The sequence below is a fragment of the Bipolaris oryzae genome (assembly GCF_000523455.1).
Source record: "Bipolaris oryzae ATCC 44560 unplaced genomic scaffold scaffold_139, whole genome shotgun sequence".
Lineage (NCBI taxonomy): Eukaryota > Fungi > Ascomycota > Dothideomycetes > Pleosporales > Pleosporaceae > Bipolaris > Bipolaris oryzae.
The window spans coordinates 20307-38456 of record NW_006911415.1 but is presented as its reverse complement, the minus strand read 5'-3'; the positions used below and the strand labels follow the sequence as shown (position 1 = coordinate 38456).

At 52.2% G+C, this 18150-nt stretch overlaps 5 protein-coding genes across 5 annotated transcripts; 2 read left to right on the top strand and 3 right to left on the bottom strand.

Moving 5' to 3' along the window:
* Window positions 1-1007: 1007 nt before the first annotated feature.
* On the bottom strand, window positions 1008-1778 carry COCMIDRAFT_28836 (uncharacterized protein; the record flags this gene model as incomplete). Its single annotated transcript, XM_007692730.1, has 3 exons — window positions 1008-1374; window positions 1556-1667; window positions 1763-1778. 3 exons carry the CDS (start codon window positions 1776-1778, stop codon window positions 1008-1010), a joined length of 495 nt encoding a protein of 164 aa, XP_007690920.1.
* Window positions 1779-3948: 2170 nt separating this feature from the next.
* Window positions 3949-4884, top strand: COCMIDRAFT_28835 (uncharacterized protein; the record flags this gene model as incomplete). Its single annotated transcript, XM_007692729.1, has 1 exon — window positions 3949-4884. The coding sequence occupies one exon, from the start codon at window positions 3949-3951 to the stop codon at window positions 4882-4884; it is 936 nt and encodes a 311-aa protein (XP_007690919.1).
* A 373-nt stretch (window positions 4885-5257) lies between these two features.
* COCMIDRAFT_7885 (uncharacterized protein) lies at window positions 5258-6798 on the bottom strand (the record flags this gene model as incomplete). The annotated part of the gene is made up of 2 exons (XM_007692725.1): window positions 5258-6395; window positions 6449-6798. 2 exons carry the CDS (start codon window positions 6796-6798, stop codon window positions 5258-5260), a joined length of 1488 nt encoding a protein of 495 aa, XP_007690915.1.
* A 189-nt stretch (window positions 6799-6987) lies between these two features.
* Window positions 6988-9554, top strand: COCMIDRAFT_39395 (uncharacterized protein; the record flags this gene model as incomplete). Its single annotated transcript, XM_007692734.1, has 4 exons — window positions 6988-7171; window positions 7229-7810; window positions 7856-8153; window positions 8210-9554. 4 exons carry the CDS (start codon window positions 6988-6990, stop codon window positions 9552-9554), a joined length of 2409 nt encoding a protein of 802 aa, XP_007690924.1.
* A 1127-nt stretch (window positions 9555-10681) lies between these two features.
* On the bottom strand, window positions 10682-17407 carry COCMIDRAFT_7883 (uncharacterized protein; the record flags this gene model as incomplete). Its single annotated transcript, XM_007692724.1, has 4 exons — window positions 10682-10849; window positions 10906-16236; window positions 16385-17087; window positions 17259-17407. The coding sequence occupies 4 exons, from the start codon at window positions 17405-17407 to the stop codon at window positions 10682-10684; spliced, it is 6351 nt and encodes a 2116-aa protein (XP_007690914.1).
* Window positions 17408-18150: the final 743 nt, after the last annotated feature.

Below are 18150 nucleotides of genomic sequence, written 5' to 3'. Positions count from 1 at the left end.
TTCAACTGACTCGAATCGGCTGCAAGAGCATGCGTTCCGGGTCATCGTTTTTGCAAAAATGCGTGTACTATCTATGTACAAAATAAGATTTCCGGCATAATACGGGTGGCCGTGGACCACGGATATTTGTTCCCTTCCAATCTTTGATCTGATAAACCCGGACTGTGGCACAGTCACGCGCGAACCGCAACAATCTAGACCAGAACGGCGAACGTTGGGCAGCGTTCAAACGTGTCGTGGACAATGGCGGGAAGGGGGGAGGGGCTTTCACTCAGACGTTGCGGAGTATACTCCGCAGATGCTCATGAGCTGGCTCCCCTGTTGGGCACACGGAACGCAGATCAATTCTGGGGCCTTTTCACATTGGACGCCGACTTGAATGCATCTTCTTGTGCGAACAATTGGTCACTGGTGCGGAAACACAACATTTACGAAGATCATAAGGTTATCATCGTGTAAAACCGCTACTGCTAATGGCCCACTAGGCTGAGAATGATGACTTGCACATTAAACCATGTTGTGTAAGTAAGATCATTGTTCAGCCCACACTATTCCTGGACATGCTTTCTTCTGTGACAAAAGTGGATACATTTATACATTACTCACGAGGTTTTCGCTAATTCGCTTCGTGTTCGTGATGGCCAATGAGTTTCACAGCCACTCTAGGCGTGTCTGGCCTCACAGCTTCGGAACTATTCCTCCCGCCATCGCATCGACTCCCACAATTAAACGTGCGGCAACCCGAGAGAACCTGTGGTCATGATCTCCATCCCCATCTGGACACTACTCGTAAGGAGCAAGCCGGTGCGCTCCCAAGACCGAAAGAGAAAGTTTAAACCATTGACATCGACGTTGGAAGCTTAGATTCGGGGAAAGTGAGGCGCGAAGCGCGTCGCCGTTGATGCGGGCTACCACCAATGTTGCATGGTTGGGGTAGATGACAGCCTCATACGCATGCGGCGGATTGAATGAACGTCTAGACCCCGCCATCAACACACACGCACACCTCAGCCTTTGCGGTATGGCACTAAGACCTGTTGTATGCAGTCACAATCACGTTGCCAGTCGTCGAATAACATCTCGAAACGATGCCCAGCGTTTGTCGGCCGAACAAGGCAAGCCACAAAACATGCTGCGGTCCTCTGCCGCGGCCTTCCGCGTGTTCCCGTCTTCGCCAATCGAGCATTGTACTCTTCACCGATCAGGATGGCCTTTGTAGCATCGGCTAGAGGCACTTCCCGCAAGAGATAAATCCACAATGTAGCATCTCCAGCCGAGATTACGAAGACGACGACGACAGCATTGACAAGATCAGCAACCCCAGCAGCACCAGATGTCGGAGAAAGATGGATGTAAAGATGCGCACAAATGTATCTAAGATTAAACGCTGTCTTGGATGGGATACTGCATGTACAATCGGAGATGCTTCCAGGAAGGTCGGGCCTTTTTTTGGTTGGTTTTCGATATGTTGTTATCTGTGACCGCCTGTTGCCATGCAATCCGTGTCACGTTCGTCCGATTCTACGTTCTGAGGTATACATATAAACGCACATACGTTGAGCAGCTGGGGTATGGGGTGGGCATACGCTTGGTTGGCGGCGTGGCCGGTGCATCGTGTCGCGATAGGAGGAGACGGCGGTGGCCTTGGTCTTTCGGACTTCGAAACTCTGATGGATTCAAGTGTCAGGGTTGGCACATGATTAGATTGGGGGAGAATGTTCTGAACGTGTTCTTTCACGCGTTTGGTCCTGTCTGTGCTTACCCCAATTTCGCGTCATGATCCCTTTTCCTCCCACGTCTCGGCACGGGGTACAACTCCAATCCAATGGCTCCATGAGTTGCTTCTATTTGCCTAATTTAACGGGCCGGTAACGACCGTCGCAACGAGCACTCCGAAAGGATCGATATTCCACAAGGATGATACATTCGGCCCTTTAAAGACCATCTTTCGGCACATGTCCAACGACCTCAAGCCGGAGTCAATCAATAGTGCAAGAGATGGAATTGAGTCCAAATAGTCACATCGTGTTCGTCAGCAGCCTTTGAGGCTGTCCAATCACTGCCTTATCCTATTGTCAGCAGTTCAATTACAACGGCAGTTCAGGACGTGCTCTCAGAGCTATCCAATATATCTTGGTTTCGGGTGCACTGGTCCACCATTTCCCCTCCCATGGAGACCGTTCGCCAAACGCAAGTCAGATCTCCCCATCGGCCCTTTGTGTCGTAGACCACATTTCCGGATGGCCGGAGCATCGCCATGTCTGCCTACGTATGTTGCGCCTGCCCCACAGAACGAGACGTTGGATGTCGTGGGGATCGCTGAAGCACTAGGTAAGCATGCTGGTGGGTCTTTGCGTTAACGACGACAGGCGTCAAAATGTCAGATCCACTTTGACGCACGACAAGTTGGTATACCCACTGTTTTGGGGTAGCGCACGGGCTTATCAGACACCGGAAAGATGCTGAGCTCCAATCTTACAAACCAATGCTTGACCCTCAAACATACCGCCAAGTTATCTGAGGGGGTTTGCCTTGGAGCGGTCTGTGAGGTTGTCTAGACAAGACGCGAATAGATACACCACACAGTATCGCCGCCCAACCCTGAGCGGTTGCAAGTATCCTGAAGCCCTGAAAGTATACATGCACGAAGTTACATGCTATGTTGGGATCTCATCAGGCCTTTTTTTTAACCGCACCACCCTGGAAGCGTGTGGACCATGTTGCCAACAGGATAAGCGACAACAATGCCAGGATGAATCCGAATGATGCCCAACGCAAGCGACATAGACGCATACGGATAATCCGCCGGACATGCTTGAGAGCGCGTCCCGGCCACTCCTTGTTCTTCATGGATGGGACAGATATCTCGGTAGGTGAGCTTTGAATAGAATTGCGCAACGAGTCAAATGTCGTGCAGCGGTGGTCTTGACAGGGCCCCACTGTAATAACGCTCGTCATGAAAGCTTGATCAGCGTCTAAGCTGCCTGGTTATTAGTGAGTAGTCCGTGTTGTAAGGTGTAGAGAAAATTTTGTTAAGATCAAAAAAAAAGTGGTTACTATTAACGTAATCCGTTGCTTCCCAAAGCTTAAAATTGTTCTTGTTGTGATGCCTGTGACTTGCAGACTGTAGATCATGAATGGAAACTTGTAAGTTTTTCACATATCAAGGAGTCTTGGGCAAAGTTGGCAAAGGCAAGATGCAAGACTAGAGATTTTGTATGGTTCAAGTGTTCTCTTAGCCTAGCATACAGACGGAAGAGTGATGTAAACGAGTGGAGTGAATCCTATTGATGCTACACTGCTCAGGGCCAATTTCAAGTTTCCTTCGCTCACCCTTCACTACTGTCGCTCTTCCCTCAGTTCAAAATTCTTCCTGTATCCGCTATCTGTCACTTTTGTGTTCTTCTACAGTCTATTTTGTCTTCGCCCTATATCCCCCGTGTCACATTTCGATGTTCTTAAACTTTCCAAAGCTGTATATGCAACTTCAATAACTCATGCTGGAATTGCAACACCCATTTGTAACATTTGGCTACAGCATGTGTAATCTACTTCTGGAACGCTCCGTGGGGAGGGAGTGACAATGTACTGTCACTCGTACGACTATGGATCTGCTAGCTACGACTGCCTACCACGTTGTCGAGAAGCACTATTGTGCGAATATTTGATCACAATGTGTTACCAACGACCTATCTTGAGAACTCACAAAAACAAACAAACATATCTAGTTAATACCAAAGAATTGCTTCTTATTTAACGATGATTCTCCCATTGTGAATGCCATAGTATCGAGAGACGGTCTACCTTCACTTGGGAAAATAATAGAAAAGCGAGGCAGTAGCGACAACGCATCGACACACTCCTGTCCTTCCACGAACTTCACATCCCTACTTCAACCCTCTATACTATCCTCACAGTATTACAGATCAGCCCTACGGCACAAATTACATGTCTAAGCCTCACTACGTGGAATCCCATCGCCACTACTCCTACTTCGAAGCATCATTTCCACCACCAAACACTTCCTTCCGACCCATACAAACACGCACTTGGACGCACAACAGCCCAGCAAGAATACCACAGTACAATCACCCATCACACAAGAACGATCCTAGAAAGGCGGCAATCAAACACGTGCACTTCGACCTGCCTGGTTCGCGGCAAAACACAGTCAAGATAGCCATCGAACAAAGCCAACAAGACATGCAACAACAAAACCCAAAACAGCAAGAGAGAACCGAACGACCACCTCTATACCGCCAACCCACCCCTTTACCTCAAAAACTCAAAGACCACGCATTACGACCTTGCTATCCATCTCCCCCATACAACCACACCACCCACCAGCACCAGCATCACCACCAACACCAACTTCAACAAATCAACAACACCACGTCTACCATCCTCCCCCCGACAATCTACATAATCTCCTACTCCACCGACCTCACCCGCACAGAATCCGCAACCACCACCCTCCTCGCCTCCCAAGTCCCCCACCGCACCCCGCCAATCCGCCACCTCTACACCATCGACGCCCGCAACATACAGCCCCCTTCTCCCTCCCTCTGCGCACGGTACTCCGGACTCGCCCCACTAATTCAGGATATCGTCATGCAAGATGTGTGTGCTCAGAATGCGGTGAGGACGGCGGTTAGGGAGTTGTTGCTGGGGTTTGGGAGTGGGGAGAAGAGGGGGAGGGGAGAGACGGAGAAGGAGGTCAGTATGAGTGTTTGTTGTCACGCGGGGACGCATCGGAGTGTGGCAATTGCGGAACGGATTGCGCAGTGTGTTAAGTGGGAGGTGGGCAGGAGGGGGGATGGGGAGGGGGTGAGGGTTGTGTGTAGGCACGTTCATCGGGTTAAGGGGAGGGAGGATCCTTTTTGAGGGGTAGTAGAGGGACGGAGGTTTTAGGTTGCTGTTTCTTGCCTTGTTGTCCCTTGATGAATATGATCGGAATGGCTGGTGGCTAGTGATTGACGATAGTGGCTCGTGAGACTGCTTTGTACATATGGTCAGTGTAGGCATGTATAAGAAATCAGTGCTGGAAACTCCTTGATTGATGACATTGAACTCCGGTATTGATTCTTGTTACATGATGACAAAAACATTGCGACATACGCTCACTTTCTAACAGTACTGAACCGCACTCGAAGCTAACCTCCTATGCTTCGATCCCACACTTTTCCTTTCCTCTTCATATCATAACATTGCACATGCTCGTGTACACCTATCTCTTCTTCTTCTATTTTGAACTTCTTTACGCCGTCTTCTTCTTGCCAATGCTGGTATCGATGCTGCCCAAAACCCAGGTAACGGCAAATACAGCAAACATGCCCAGAGTGATGACAATGGGCTTCCTGTATCCCGCAATCCAGGGGTAGTCATAAGTGACAATGACATCGCGGTCTCTGAACTCATCTACCAAGTTGATGGATGTCAAAGTCAGTGCAGTGCGACCCAGAGTATCCATGAAGGTCTTGTGCAGTGTGACCTCGTTGGCTACAATGGGAACAGTGGTCGAAAACTTGACATTGGTAGCGCCCTCAGGGAGGATGATGCGGAGGCTGACGCGACCGTAGGAGATGCCCTCACCAGCGCGGGGGCCCTCGAGGAAAGGAACCTTGAGCACATAAGTATCGCCAGTTGAGAGCTTGCGCAGGTATGTGGACAGATCGGCGTTCCAACCAACACGGAAACTGTACTTCCAGGTTCCGAAGATGGGGTACCTGGGCTTCAACTCCAACAGAGCCTCCTTGTTGCCAGGGCGGAACCTGGAGGTAGAGACGTTACCGATGTCATCAGTGAAGTAGGGGTCGACAGATCCAGGAGCCAGAGGAAGGACAAGACCCTTGACAGCAAAAGTAGGTGGGTTCATGTAAGATTGTCTCTGCCACTCGACGCGCGAAAAGTGGTTCTTAAGTCCGGCGCCCTGGTTCTCGAGCCAGTACCTCTCCTCAAAGGCCAAGTTGCCGCCCCAATGCGAGACTTCGACATCGCGCTCTAGGCGCGTGGCGTGTGTCACAGGCTTTGTGAATTCGTAGCGCACGCTTACGGGCTGTTGAGCGCCAGCTGGCACATTGTTGTAAACTCCATATGTAAAGGTGGAGCCCTGCTTCTGCGGGTCGGCCTTGTTCTCGTCATTGAGCTCGGCGGGGAGAGAGGTGTAGTCTGGCACATCGTTGTTGGGGAACTTGACCTTGGTGCGCTGCTTCTCGGTCAAGTAGGCGGAGGGTGCGTATGCGCTGAAGTCGTATTGCAGGTACTGCTTCGCTGTCTGAGGGAGCTGGGCGGGAACCGGCTTGAGGGAGGAGAGGATTGAGTAGGAGATGCTGAGAGTCTGCTGGGCGTTGGGTGCGAGAGGTTCGGGGAGGTGGATCTTGTAGAACTCAACCGAGCTGTTCCTGTTAGTCCCCGTGCTATGCATACCCATTACGCAATCTATACACACCTTTCCGCATCAAAGCCAACAACATCAACTTTGAAGGTACCCTTCTCAGCCGCCTTCTTGTCCCTCACCTCGAGTCCGCCAACCTTTGACAGCAGGGCAGAGTCGAAGGGAAGATAGTATTCCGACTGCGCTTTTGAATCAATGTTTTGGATAATGACATTGATCGTCTCCCTTGGGTAGGCCTTGTCGAGATTGGTGGTGCGGACTAGATTGGCATTCTTGAATACCTGGGGTGGTGCGAAGGTGCTGGGGAGCACTTGCTTGGACAGCAATGGTTCGGAGAGGTTTAATTCGGCAGCGGCGAATGTTACTAGAGCTGCTACGCAGCTTGCGAGGGAAATGGACCTCATTGCGAATAGCAGTCAAGCTATCCCGTCATGTGCGAGGTTGGTGTTTGTCGGCGGCTCACACGCGGCTATGCTATTGCGTCGTGTTCTCTTCGGAGTTGGCTGGCACCTCCGCGTCTGTGCGTGAACACCCATAGCTCCACCACCCCTCCATGTCTGGCTCCTCCACAAACGCCCCTCGACAACACCACAATGCGCCTGTTGGTAACCTCAATTAGGCGGCCCCGCATAGCCGCCACGTCCACTGCCATAGCTAGGGCTTCGGCGAGACGTCACTTGACTAACAATGGCTTTTTTCGTGTCTCGGAAGAAGTGCGAGAGGCACTGAATTCAAACAAGCCCGTGGTCGCCCTAGAGACGACCATCTACACACACGGTGAGGGCGCATGTCAATGGCACATATGCACGTGACATGAGCTAATTGCTCGTGCAGGCTTCCCATACCCTGAAAATGTAGCCCTAGCCTCCCTCCTCGAAAGTGTAGTCCGGACCAACGGTGCCGTCCCAGCCACAATAGGCATTTTGGATGGTGTAGCACGCGTCGGCCTGGATCCGGAAGAGCTCATAAGACTGGCTTCTTCTGCTGGACAGGCAAATACGCTGAAGCTCTCACGTCGCGACCTCGGCTATGTATGCGGTACACGACTCACCAACAAGTCTTTCAATGGAGGCACCACCATATCTGGCACCATGTTGCTAGCACACCTCGCTGGTATCAAGATATTCGGAACCGGCGGCCTTGGTGGTGTTCACCGTGGCGCCGAGTCGAGCATGGACATTTCTGCTGATTTGACGGAGCTTGGAAGAACACCAGTCACGGTGGTCTCCAGTGGCTGCAAGAGTTTCCTTGACATACCGCGAACAATTGAGTACCTTGAAACCGAGGGCGTGGGAGTGGGCACATTCGCCGACGGCCGCACGGGGAAGGTAGACTTTCCTGCCTTCTGGTCCAGAGACAGTGGAGTCAAGAGCCCGGTGACAATTGCGGACGAGATTGAAGCTGCTGCTGTTATACGTAAGTATCCATTGTCTCTGGACAAGCCACTCTAACGCCAAGTAGATGCGCAACACACTCTTCAAATATCATCTGGCCTGCTTTTTGCCAACCCTGTTCCTACAGAGTTTGCTATACCCAAGGAAGAAATGGACGTGGTTATTGAAGAGGCCTTGCGACAAGCCAACGCCGAAAACATCTCAGGCAAAGACAATACGCCCTTTGTACTCGCCAAGATCAAGGAGCTTACCAAGGGCAAGAGCATTCCTGCCAACAGGGCACTCATTGAGTCCAACGTCAAGCGAGCAGCCATTGTAGCACGCGAACTCGCCATTCTAGAAGCAAAGCAACAAGAGGCCCAAGGGTGAGCCAGCACTCTGGTAGCTCAATAGTAAACTGGCGCTGATGTAAGTATCATAGACGTACTTCTTCTTACTTCACACCCGTTCAATCCAGTCCGGCCTCTACTGCTCAAGAGCGGCTGCACAATGCATCTTTATCGCCCTCTGAGCCTCCTTCTACACCCCCTACCAGTATCTCATCTCAGTCCGAACAACAAGCCGCTGCCGACATCGTTGTGGCGGGTGCTCTCGCAGTAGACTTTTCATGTGATTTTGCTCCTTTAACACCTTCATCCAGTCAGATAGATCCACTGCCACATACATCAAACCCTGCTGTTATCACCCAAACACTTGGAGGCGTAGCTCACAATATTGCCAAAGCTTCTCATCTGCTCGGTTCATCTGTGCGATTGCACAGCGCTGTGGGTGACGACTTAAGTGGCCGCGCAGCCGTCAACCAACTACAAGAGGAAGGCATGTCAATCTCTGGTATTGAGACGATGCCTGCGCCTTCCAGGACGGCACAATATGTTGCCATTAATAATATCAACAAGGATCTTGCCATGGCCATGGCAGACATGTCCATCCTAGAGACCATACCCAATGACACCATTCGCCAGCTGGCCAACACCGTGTTTCACGACCTCTCTAGCTCACCCAAAGCTTTTATCGCAGATGCAAACTGGTCCTCGGCTGCCTTGCATACTTGGCTCCAAGCTGCCCGTCAAGCAAACACAACCACTATTTTCGAGCCAGTCTCTACCGCCAAAGCGTTACGCATCTTTCCGCAAAAAGCTGCCCCCACTGTTTTCCCCACTCCTCTCGTAGACATCACAACACCAAATACTTATGAACTCAGTGCTTTGCACGATCACGCACATCAATCTGGCTACTTTGACAGCCCCGAGTGGTTCAGTGTCATCGACGCATTGGGTATCCCCAATGGCGGCCTACGCGTGCCCCTGGCAGTCACTGTGGGCAGTGACATAGTCGATCAAGGCATCCCCCAGCAAGCGATCAAGTTGCTTCCTTTCTTCCCAACTATACTGACCAAACTCGGTCCTCAAGGTGTCCTCATGACCAAACTTCTTGCTGCTGACGCACCCGAACTACACTCCGAGGCTGAGCGCCAGTTTGTACTCGCACGCAACAGTGCGCCCAGTGCGACAAATGCGCAACTAAGTGTTGCAGGGCTGTATGTGAGACTTTTCCCAGTGGAAAAGGTACTCTCGCCCGAGGAAGTAATTAGTGTAAATGGTATTGGCGATACGTTTTGTGGGGCTCTAGCCCACGGCCTCAGCCAGGGTAGGTGGGTCCAAGATGTGGTAGGTTTTGCACAAGGGGCTGCAGCATTGAGTCTGAAGAGTCGTGAGGCGGTCAGCAGCGAGTTGAAACGACTGAGAGGTTCGTTGGCAAAAGTCTGATCTCTACTTCGTCACCTTTTAGTACGAAAAGCATGAAAGTGTAGCAGACTCTGTATTTATATGTTTATGTTTGTATGAAAAAGAAGCATATCATCCAATCGGTACTCTAAGCCCTTAAGAATAACACGCCATTTCACCTAAATACGTAGGATTCGTGACATGCACGCACACACAAACACACATTCGAGGAATAAGAATGAAGCTACATACTTCCTCTTTCTTACTCTCACATACACACCCCCCACACACCCACACACAAAAGCCGCACATGACAAAAAAAGGTTGAACAGAAAATGAAAAAAAAGGTTAACACACAGAACAAGACAAGATAGGACATGGTAGCCATAAGAAGCCCAGCCTAGCCCCACCTTTCCCATAATCTATTTCCCCTTCGCGCCCCCCCTTTTCCAAGTCACACCCATCCACATTATACACACACACACACACACACGAGAAAAGATGACGAAATAAGCCTCAAAGGCCAGTTCAATCCTAAGAAAAAAAGAAAAAAAAAGAACTCCGAAAAGAACATCCCCCCCACCTTTCCCTGAGAAAAAAAAACGCCTTGGGGGGTCCCGTTTATTCCCCTCAAAAGTCCAGATTGCACCAATGTACTAGTAGTAGTGATAGTTGGTGGGGAGTTAAACAAATGATGATGAAGATTGATGACGGTAATGGCATTGCTATGTAAGTTTATCTTTTTGAAGTAAACCGACAAAGCCTCCAGGGCGGGGTTGTGTGTGTGTATGTGTGTGTGTTCGTGCACGTGATACGTGATACGTTGTGCGCGTAGTGGTAAAGGTTATGATACAGAGAGAGACAGAAAGACAGGGAGACAGGGAGAGAAAGAGCCCCGGGGATCCGCGCGTCTCGTGACCGCCCCCGCCTAAGACGCCGAGGTTATGATGAATAGCAAAGAAGGGGGTGGGGGGCAAGGCATGTTGACTGATCGATTAGGATCGGATAAGAGTATTTGCAGAAAAAAAAGGGGGGTTATGACTGGTCATAGTCATGGTGATGGCATGCCCCGTGTCGTCGTTGACGTCGCGTTTCTCCTTTTGGTCCAGATCGTCGCGTGTGTTGGCGTAACAAATGATAATGCGTAAAGTTTGTCCAATGTTTGAAACTCATGAGGGTGCCATTCCCTCGATAGCCCCTCGTTCAAACTCTGCTAGTCTCTGCAGCTTGGCTTCTAGTTCAGCAAAGATGTCTCCCATGTGGCAAGCCTGTTGGAGCAGGGGTGCACCGCCAAATGGCCTCATCCGATGACGCAGGAAAAGCGTATTTACACAAGACTACGACCCCGGTTAGCATTTTGAATATCCAGTCATGGGAATGCCTCGAAACTTACCTCGATTCTAGAAATTTGATGCTCCACAAAGTTTACCAAGAACCGGTCTGTGATTTCTCCGCCCCGACTCTTCATCCTCTCCAACAGGGCAGTCTCGGGAGGCTTCAATTCAGAACATCCTGGACTCTCAAGAGAACTGCAGAGCATCTCGAGACGAAGACTGATATTCCAAAGATCCCAGACATCTTCCGTGTCAATAGTGAGCTGACTACCAGCCATCTTTTGCCCAACTGTAGATTCAGCTTTGGGATCGGCAGGCTTTGCATCCGTCTGTCGTTGGACGGTGAGACGACTGGCGAGTGCATGTGGGTACATGAGGTAGATGTATTCCGGATTTTCGAGACCTTTGAGGCGACGTTCGCCTAGGTCTTTGACCTCGAAACCCTGGCTACTAAGGGAGCGCAATTCGGAGCGAATCATCTGGCTGTTCAGATCGTCGCCGTAGGCTTCTTCGGAACCTGCCGAATTGTTGCGGTCTCCCTCGATGTGCGTCTCGAGCAGGCGTTGAATCTCGGCAATAAAGTCAGATGAGACAGTGATTTGACCTCCATCGGCGACGGACGAGATACGCGAGGCGCGATTGACCATGGGACCAAAGTAGTCCATGCGCTTGGTGACAGGATCGACTTCGCACACTGGTGTACCCCAATGGATACCCATACGCACTGAGAGACCTCGGAAGATGACATTACCATCAGCGTCGACCACCTCTTGTCCGTTCACACTATTGAGTATTTCTTGCGGCCATTGAACCTCGAGCAACTGGCTTTGAATGGTAAAACACCAGAGCAATGCCGAGGTGACTGTGCGGAAAGCAACCATGAAGGCATCTCCTTCCGTCTTCACTTCATAACCACCAATGATACGTAGCTGTCGGCGCATAAGCTCGTTGTGCATCTTGATAGCGGATCGCATGGCAATCGGGTACGTCTCCCATAGTATTGTCGAGTTCTTGATATCAGTGAAGACCAAGCTGACTTCTCCTGTTGGGGCATCCACTTCATTGTCGAGACGCGCCAATTTGGAGTCACCAACAAGATTACCCTTCTTTCCACGTCTGCGGGATGCGCCCCAATCAGGATCAGCACCAGGAGCAGGAATCAAAGACATGCTCTGTGTGCGGTACCGGGCACGCTGTTTGCTCTTGAGATCGCTGACTCCGAGCAACATGACCATGATCTTGTTTGTAGCACCAAATGCGATTGCTAGATCACGGAGTTTCTGTGCAGCTACCATTAGATCATTGCGCTCGGATCGAGCCACATCGACGGCGAAATCTGGTGTAAGATACTCCCAGAGCTCTCGGGAAGCAACCAAGACCATTTCATCGGTATCGCCAAGAGTCATGTTGAGGATGTGAGGTGACGCAATGACTGAAGGCGACATTTGCACATACCCAAAGGCTCTTGAAACCTCAAGGACATCGTTGAGCTTGCCCTGTCGCGACACGAAGCCTCCAGCCTCTCGTATTCTTGCCCTCTCTCCAGGCTCTGCAGGATCATGCTTGCGTGTGAGAATTTTGTGTCCTCCTTCAGATCGGATCAAGAGTGCCTGCGCATCACCGACATTGGATATGTAAAGCTCCATTTCTTTCAGGAACAGTACAGTTGCCACACTTCCTGAAGTCAGATCATCGTCGCTGAGCTCGGGTACTGAACTGCGTTGTGGAGTTGGTGACGCGAAGGCGTTCTTGTCGAGTGCTTGGCTGGCGGCGGTAGCCAGTTCTTTGTTGAGACCTAGATAGGTCCGTCGCAAAGCATCCGAGGGGGTTTCTTGCGGTCGTAAACGCTCCAGCTCATCGGCGAACCGGTTCTTGAAGTTGTCGTACAAGTACTTTGCGATTTTAGCACCGCCTCCAGCAAGCGGTTGTGCGTCGAACATCCCCAGCAGTTGTTCATCGTCGTGACTGCGGAAGCGGGGGACAACCATGTCCATGGTCGAAATGTGCTCATTGCGACCCAGGGAATCTGCCATACCATACGCCATTGTACCAACAGCTGAGCCTGCTGTACGAACTCTTCGGTCCTCTGATTGCTCTGGAACCGAGGGTACCATCATCGTTACATCCATGAGACCAAGCACCCGTAGATTAATCAGGGAGCTGAAATCTGTAAGATCACGCCCTTCGCGCATGCTCGAACCGCTGCCGCTGTACGATCCACTGGGCTTGATCTCCAAGCGTTTGTTGCCAGACAAATTCAGGTACCGAAGCTTATGATTCCAGTTCCAATTCCAGTCATATGGCCAATTCGACACGTTGTACTTGAGCGAATTGCTCGCGACATCGAGAACAGCCAATTGCGCAACCTTGCCGAGTTCCGCAGGCAGAACCTGAAATTTGTTGTTATTGATATGAAGCACCTTGAGTGAGCCGACTTCTTCAAGATCCTCTGCTGGCAAGGATGTGAGATCATTGCCAGATAGATACAACTCGGTAAGATGTTGCCATCTTCGAATGGTACGCGGCGGTATGTCGTAAATGAGATTATAGCCCAGGTTTACAATCCGTAGCTCGGGCAGAAGGCATAGCTCATCAAAGACGTCGTCATTGAGGCGGTTATCAGCCAGAAACACGTGTCTCAGGGAGCCTGCGAAAGTGGTCACCATGCGACTGCTTAGACTAGAATCTTTGCGGGACATGGGAGTTACAGTTCCCTCGGTTGGCGCACGAGAGGCTGTAGATGGCTTGCGTGTTGTACTCGATGAGTTGTAAGAAGTCATGGAACCTGTTCGATTTGAAGGGGCAGGTGAACTAGCAACAGTGAGCCCACCTGACGCCTGACTGGGACGACGATTCTGAAAATCTTCCAGCTTGCCTAGTTCCTCGTAACTTGGAGTGGCCTTCAAAGCATGTGTATTTGTAGGTCCATCTGTTTGGGCCTGCTCGCCATTGGTTACTTGAGGAGGCGCCGCACCTGGCTTGGGGAATGCATCGAGAACATTTGACGATACGTTGAGTGTCTCCAGCCGACGTGCGTACCAAAGCTCCTGAGGAAGTACGCTGAGGTTGTTCTCGCGCACATCCAGATACCGAAGTTCGACAAGCCGCCCAATCTCGGCAGGCAAGACGTCGAGCGAATTTCGAGCAATACTCAAATGCTCTAGTCTGTATAGCTTGCCTATGTTTTTTGATATAGATGTGAAGTGATTCTTGTCGAGGATCAGCTTGGTGAGACCTGTGAGTTTGGAAAAGAGATCATCGGGTAGCTGAGCCAGTTTTGCAGATGCAAGGTTGAGTACGGATAAGGACGGCGTTGGTTGTGTGAGGCCAAACCGTGTCACGGGGTTGTGATTCATATGAAGCACTCGAATCTTGGGGAAGTAGCCCTCGAAGGCCGAGATTGAGTTGTGCCCTATCATGAGGTATTCCAACCGCGGCAGTTGGGACATGACATCCATGCTGTCAAGCGCGTTGAATCGCAGGTCGATTTCTCGAAGGTTGACCAGATTACTGAGTCCTGGTGGAAAACTACCGGTCAGCTTGTTATTTGTCGCCCAGAGTCTCTCCAGACAGGTCAATTGGCCTATCTTGGGCAGGCTGGAGATTGAGTTGAAGCTGATGTCGAGGTCGACGAGTGTGCGCACTTCACACAGAAAGTCGGGGAATTCGTTCAACGAGTTGGAGCTCAGGTTCAAACTGCGAAGTGCACGGTATTGTCCAAAGTAGGGCGGTAGTCGCGTTAGCCAATTGTTGGAGAGTCGGAGACCTTGCAAGCTTTGTAGCTTGTACAGTTCAGCTCGGTCGAGTGATTGCAGCCGATTGTTCGAGATATCCAACATAGTCAAGCGACTAGCGAGGCTAAGACTAGGAGGTAGTCGTCTGGCATCGTTGCTGGTGTACTTGATCTCTCTCAGGTTGGTGCAAGCAAGGATAAAGTCTCTGGGGACATCTAATGATAGGTTACGGGAAAGATTGAGTGATATTATCTCGGTCGCCTTCTGGTACAAGGTGATAGGAATGGTAATCAAATTGCGGCCTTGGAGGTCAACGTGGGTGAATTTTTGCATCTTGCTGAAGCCGGGGTCCCGTTCCAGACTCGAGTATCCGCTCATCTTGGCAGGGAGGAAAGTGAATCTGCAGAGATAACTATTGTCCTCTCGGCCAACATCTTCTAGACGATCCTTGTCCGTGTATCCGGCTAGCTCCAAGAGCCGCTTCTGTATGAGCAGCGGGCGTTCACTACTGTCTAGCTGTCGCGAAGTGTCGTGCTTACGCATCACGATGTGGTAGTTGTCCAGTTCGTCTTGCAATACTGTCTTTTTCCCTAGTATTTGAATAATCTCTTGCACAGTAGTGTTGAGGGTAGCCGACAGCGTTGCAAAGGTTGAATCAACTCTGAAAATGCGCAAACAGTACGTCTTGTTGTCGTGCTCTTCTTTTGAAGGCGTGGGAATGTCCTCGACATCGGCCGGTTTCTCAACCTCGTCCTTTGTACGCTTCACAGCCCAGGAATCGGGTGCGTCCCAAGCCGCTGTACCGTCATCCTCGGGCGGGATCGCAATGTCTTCACGAAGGGTAGGCTGTTTTTGTAATTCTCCAACAGGCGGTGTCATGGGCGGTTGCTGCTGTAGGTTGACAATACCCTCCATATCGTTGAGATTCTGGTCTAAGAAGAAGACGGCATCATTGCCTGTTGTGCTAGCTATGTTCTCGTTGGGGTCTCGGCCGGTTGGTTCAATCATGGGCGCGCGCTTCTCCTTCCTAAAAGTAGGCAACCGGTGGTGAGGGGCCCTACCCCTCTGCTCCTTCAGCGACTTGTCATCAGCGACGCCGCTGGTAGCTGGACGCTTGGCCATGTTCGCCTGTGGAGGAAGTTCTGGTCTGGTAAGTCGAGCGGGGGCAATGGACGGGTTCAGGGAGGTGGCTGAGGCAGTTCCAGAAGACGTGAGGTTCTTAAGACTTTCTGACTGGACGTTGCGATCTGATTTGTCCTTGCCCCGTAATCGTGCAAAGAATCCATGGGCTGGCTTGCTGGCACTGGGCGATCGTTGTGCCATCCTATCGTCCCGAGTCATGTCTGAGTATGAGCTTGGGGTAGGGCTTGATGGACGGCCCAGGAGACTCGACTTGGAAGCAAAGGCTGAGCTGAGGGCTGATGGCTGGTTTATACGAGCACTTGCCTCCTCGCGGCTGGTGGTGGGTCGCAGAGCATAAGACTGGCTATTGTCAGCTCGTCCGTCCGGGAACTTGTTCTCCTCCTTGCTGCCTTTGTGCCGATGACTGGTGGTTCCTGGTAACCTTACGTGGAGTTTGTGATGTGATCGTCCAGACTTTGCTGAATGCTGTTCAGATGACCGACGCCCCCCGCTCTCAGGCAAAGCACCCATGTCCTGTTAGGAGTTAGCAATGCAACTGCCAGGATCGGCGCGAGGTGACATAGGGTATGTGAAGGAGTGAGGGAGCAAAAGTTGTGGGGAAAAAAAGGGCAGGGCGTCTTTGCTTTGGCACAGGTTTCCCCAAGCTGATATTGAGACTCACCTTTGGGTCTTGAAACTCCCACGGGGTGACTTCCGAGGACGCTTGCGGGGTGCGCGGGCGCGAACTGGTAGGCGATGTGGGTCGGGAATGGTGGCCACTGCCGATGGTGTTGTTGAGGGAGTTGCCGCGATTGCGCTGTCCACGGATGGATTGCGTGTCGGGTGCATATGATGGCATGTTCAAACTGGTATCCGAGTTCTGGCGGCCATCAGCAGGAAAGTCCTCGCCAAACACATTCTGAAGTCTTTTGTGGAATCCTCGGCCAATGCTCGACTTGGATCCGGTGCTACTAACAGTGGTGGCGCTGGCTACGGAGGGCCGTCGGTCGTCTTTGAAGGGAAAGCCCATGCTGTCCTCGCGACTGCCGGTGCCTGGGCGGAAGCCGGGCGAGGACTGCGAAACGTCTTCATTTGAATCATTGAAGAAGCTGCTCCAGACACCGTTGGCCATGCTGTTGCCGTTGGAGGCAGAGGACCAAGGTGTGGCTTGGGAAGTGGCGCTCGTAGCCGTGGGAGGGTTTCGCGATATGGCGGGCACCCTTCCCCCAGAGGTCTCCAACACAGCCAGCTGTTTCCGATGTTCTCCGAAAGGGCTCATGGCCGCGCCGTCCCTATGGGAAGACTTCCATGGGCGATGCGAGGGGTCTTTGGGCGGCGGGGCTGGAGGGACGGTGCCGGGGGATATCTCGCTTTCCTTCTCAGCGCTAGACGAGGGCGTAAGCAATGCGGCCGGGACACAAGTGAGGAAGCCGGCTGGGCAGTGAGACGAGGAGGAGGGATGAGAGTCATGGCTGGGGAAGGGGAGAGGGGCGGGCGTATGGGGCGTATGGGCGTGTGTGTGTGTGTATGTGTATTGCATCAGCAGGAATACGTACTTGGAATTGAGTGTTTTGTCCGTCTTGACCGTCACGGGGGTGCCCCTCAGCGAACCCGCGCGTCCATAGGGCCGTATTGTGTCGCCGGAGCGCGAACTCCACGAGCTCTCCACCGAAGCATGACGGCCGACCGTCTCATTCCTCGTCATGGTCACGGCGGGGTGTGCAGCAGTATGTGTGTCGCGCCAGGCCCGCGCAGATGCGGCGACGGTAGGCGGGTTGGGTGGCTGCTTGCGCAGAGGTGCCTAGGACGGCTGCTTCATCGAGGCGGGACAGCAGCTTGAGGTGTGCACATGGGCGGCGGCGGCAGAGACAAAGGCGGAGACGCAGGCGAGCCGGGGCAGGGCAGGGTAGGGCAGGGTGAGGCGAGGCGAGGCGAGGCAAAGAGCGCGACCAGCAGCGGTCAAGGGCCCGGCGGACAATGGGGGGTTGGGCGGGCGAGGGATGCGCGGTGGAGGACGTGGGCGTAGGTGTGGGAGTGGGTGGGAGAGTGGGAGTGAGGATGCGTATGTATGCAAGTATGCAGGTATGCAAGTGTATGTGTGTGTGTGCGGTACGTGGGAGGGGGGCAGCAAGGGGATGGATGCAAAGGGCAGACAGAAGAGAGAGAGAGACAGCAGCAGCAGCAGCAGCAGTTGGGGATGGGCAAGAGTGGCGCTTCAATGCGAGGGCGGGCGCAGGCGTTCAGACGGCGCGGTAGGATGGGATTGCGGGCGTGTGCAGCGGAGTGTTTCTCTATCTTGATGTCTGTCTGTGTGTGTGTGTGTGTCTATGTCTCTGCGCGGGCTGGTGGTGGACTGGACAATGGGGCACTGGGGCGGCGGGCAGTTGGCATTCGGCTCGGCATGGGCATGGGCGCAGGCCCCACTCTGTATGGAGAGCGACATGCTCA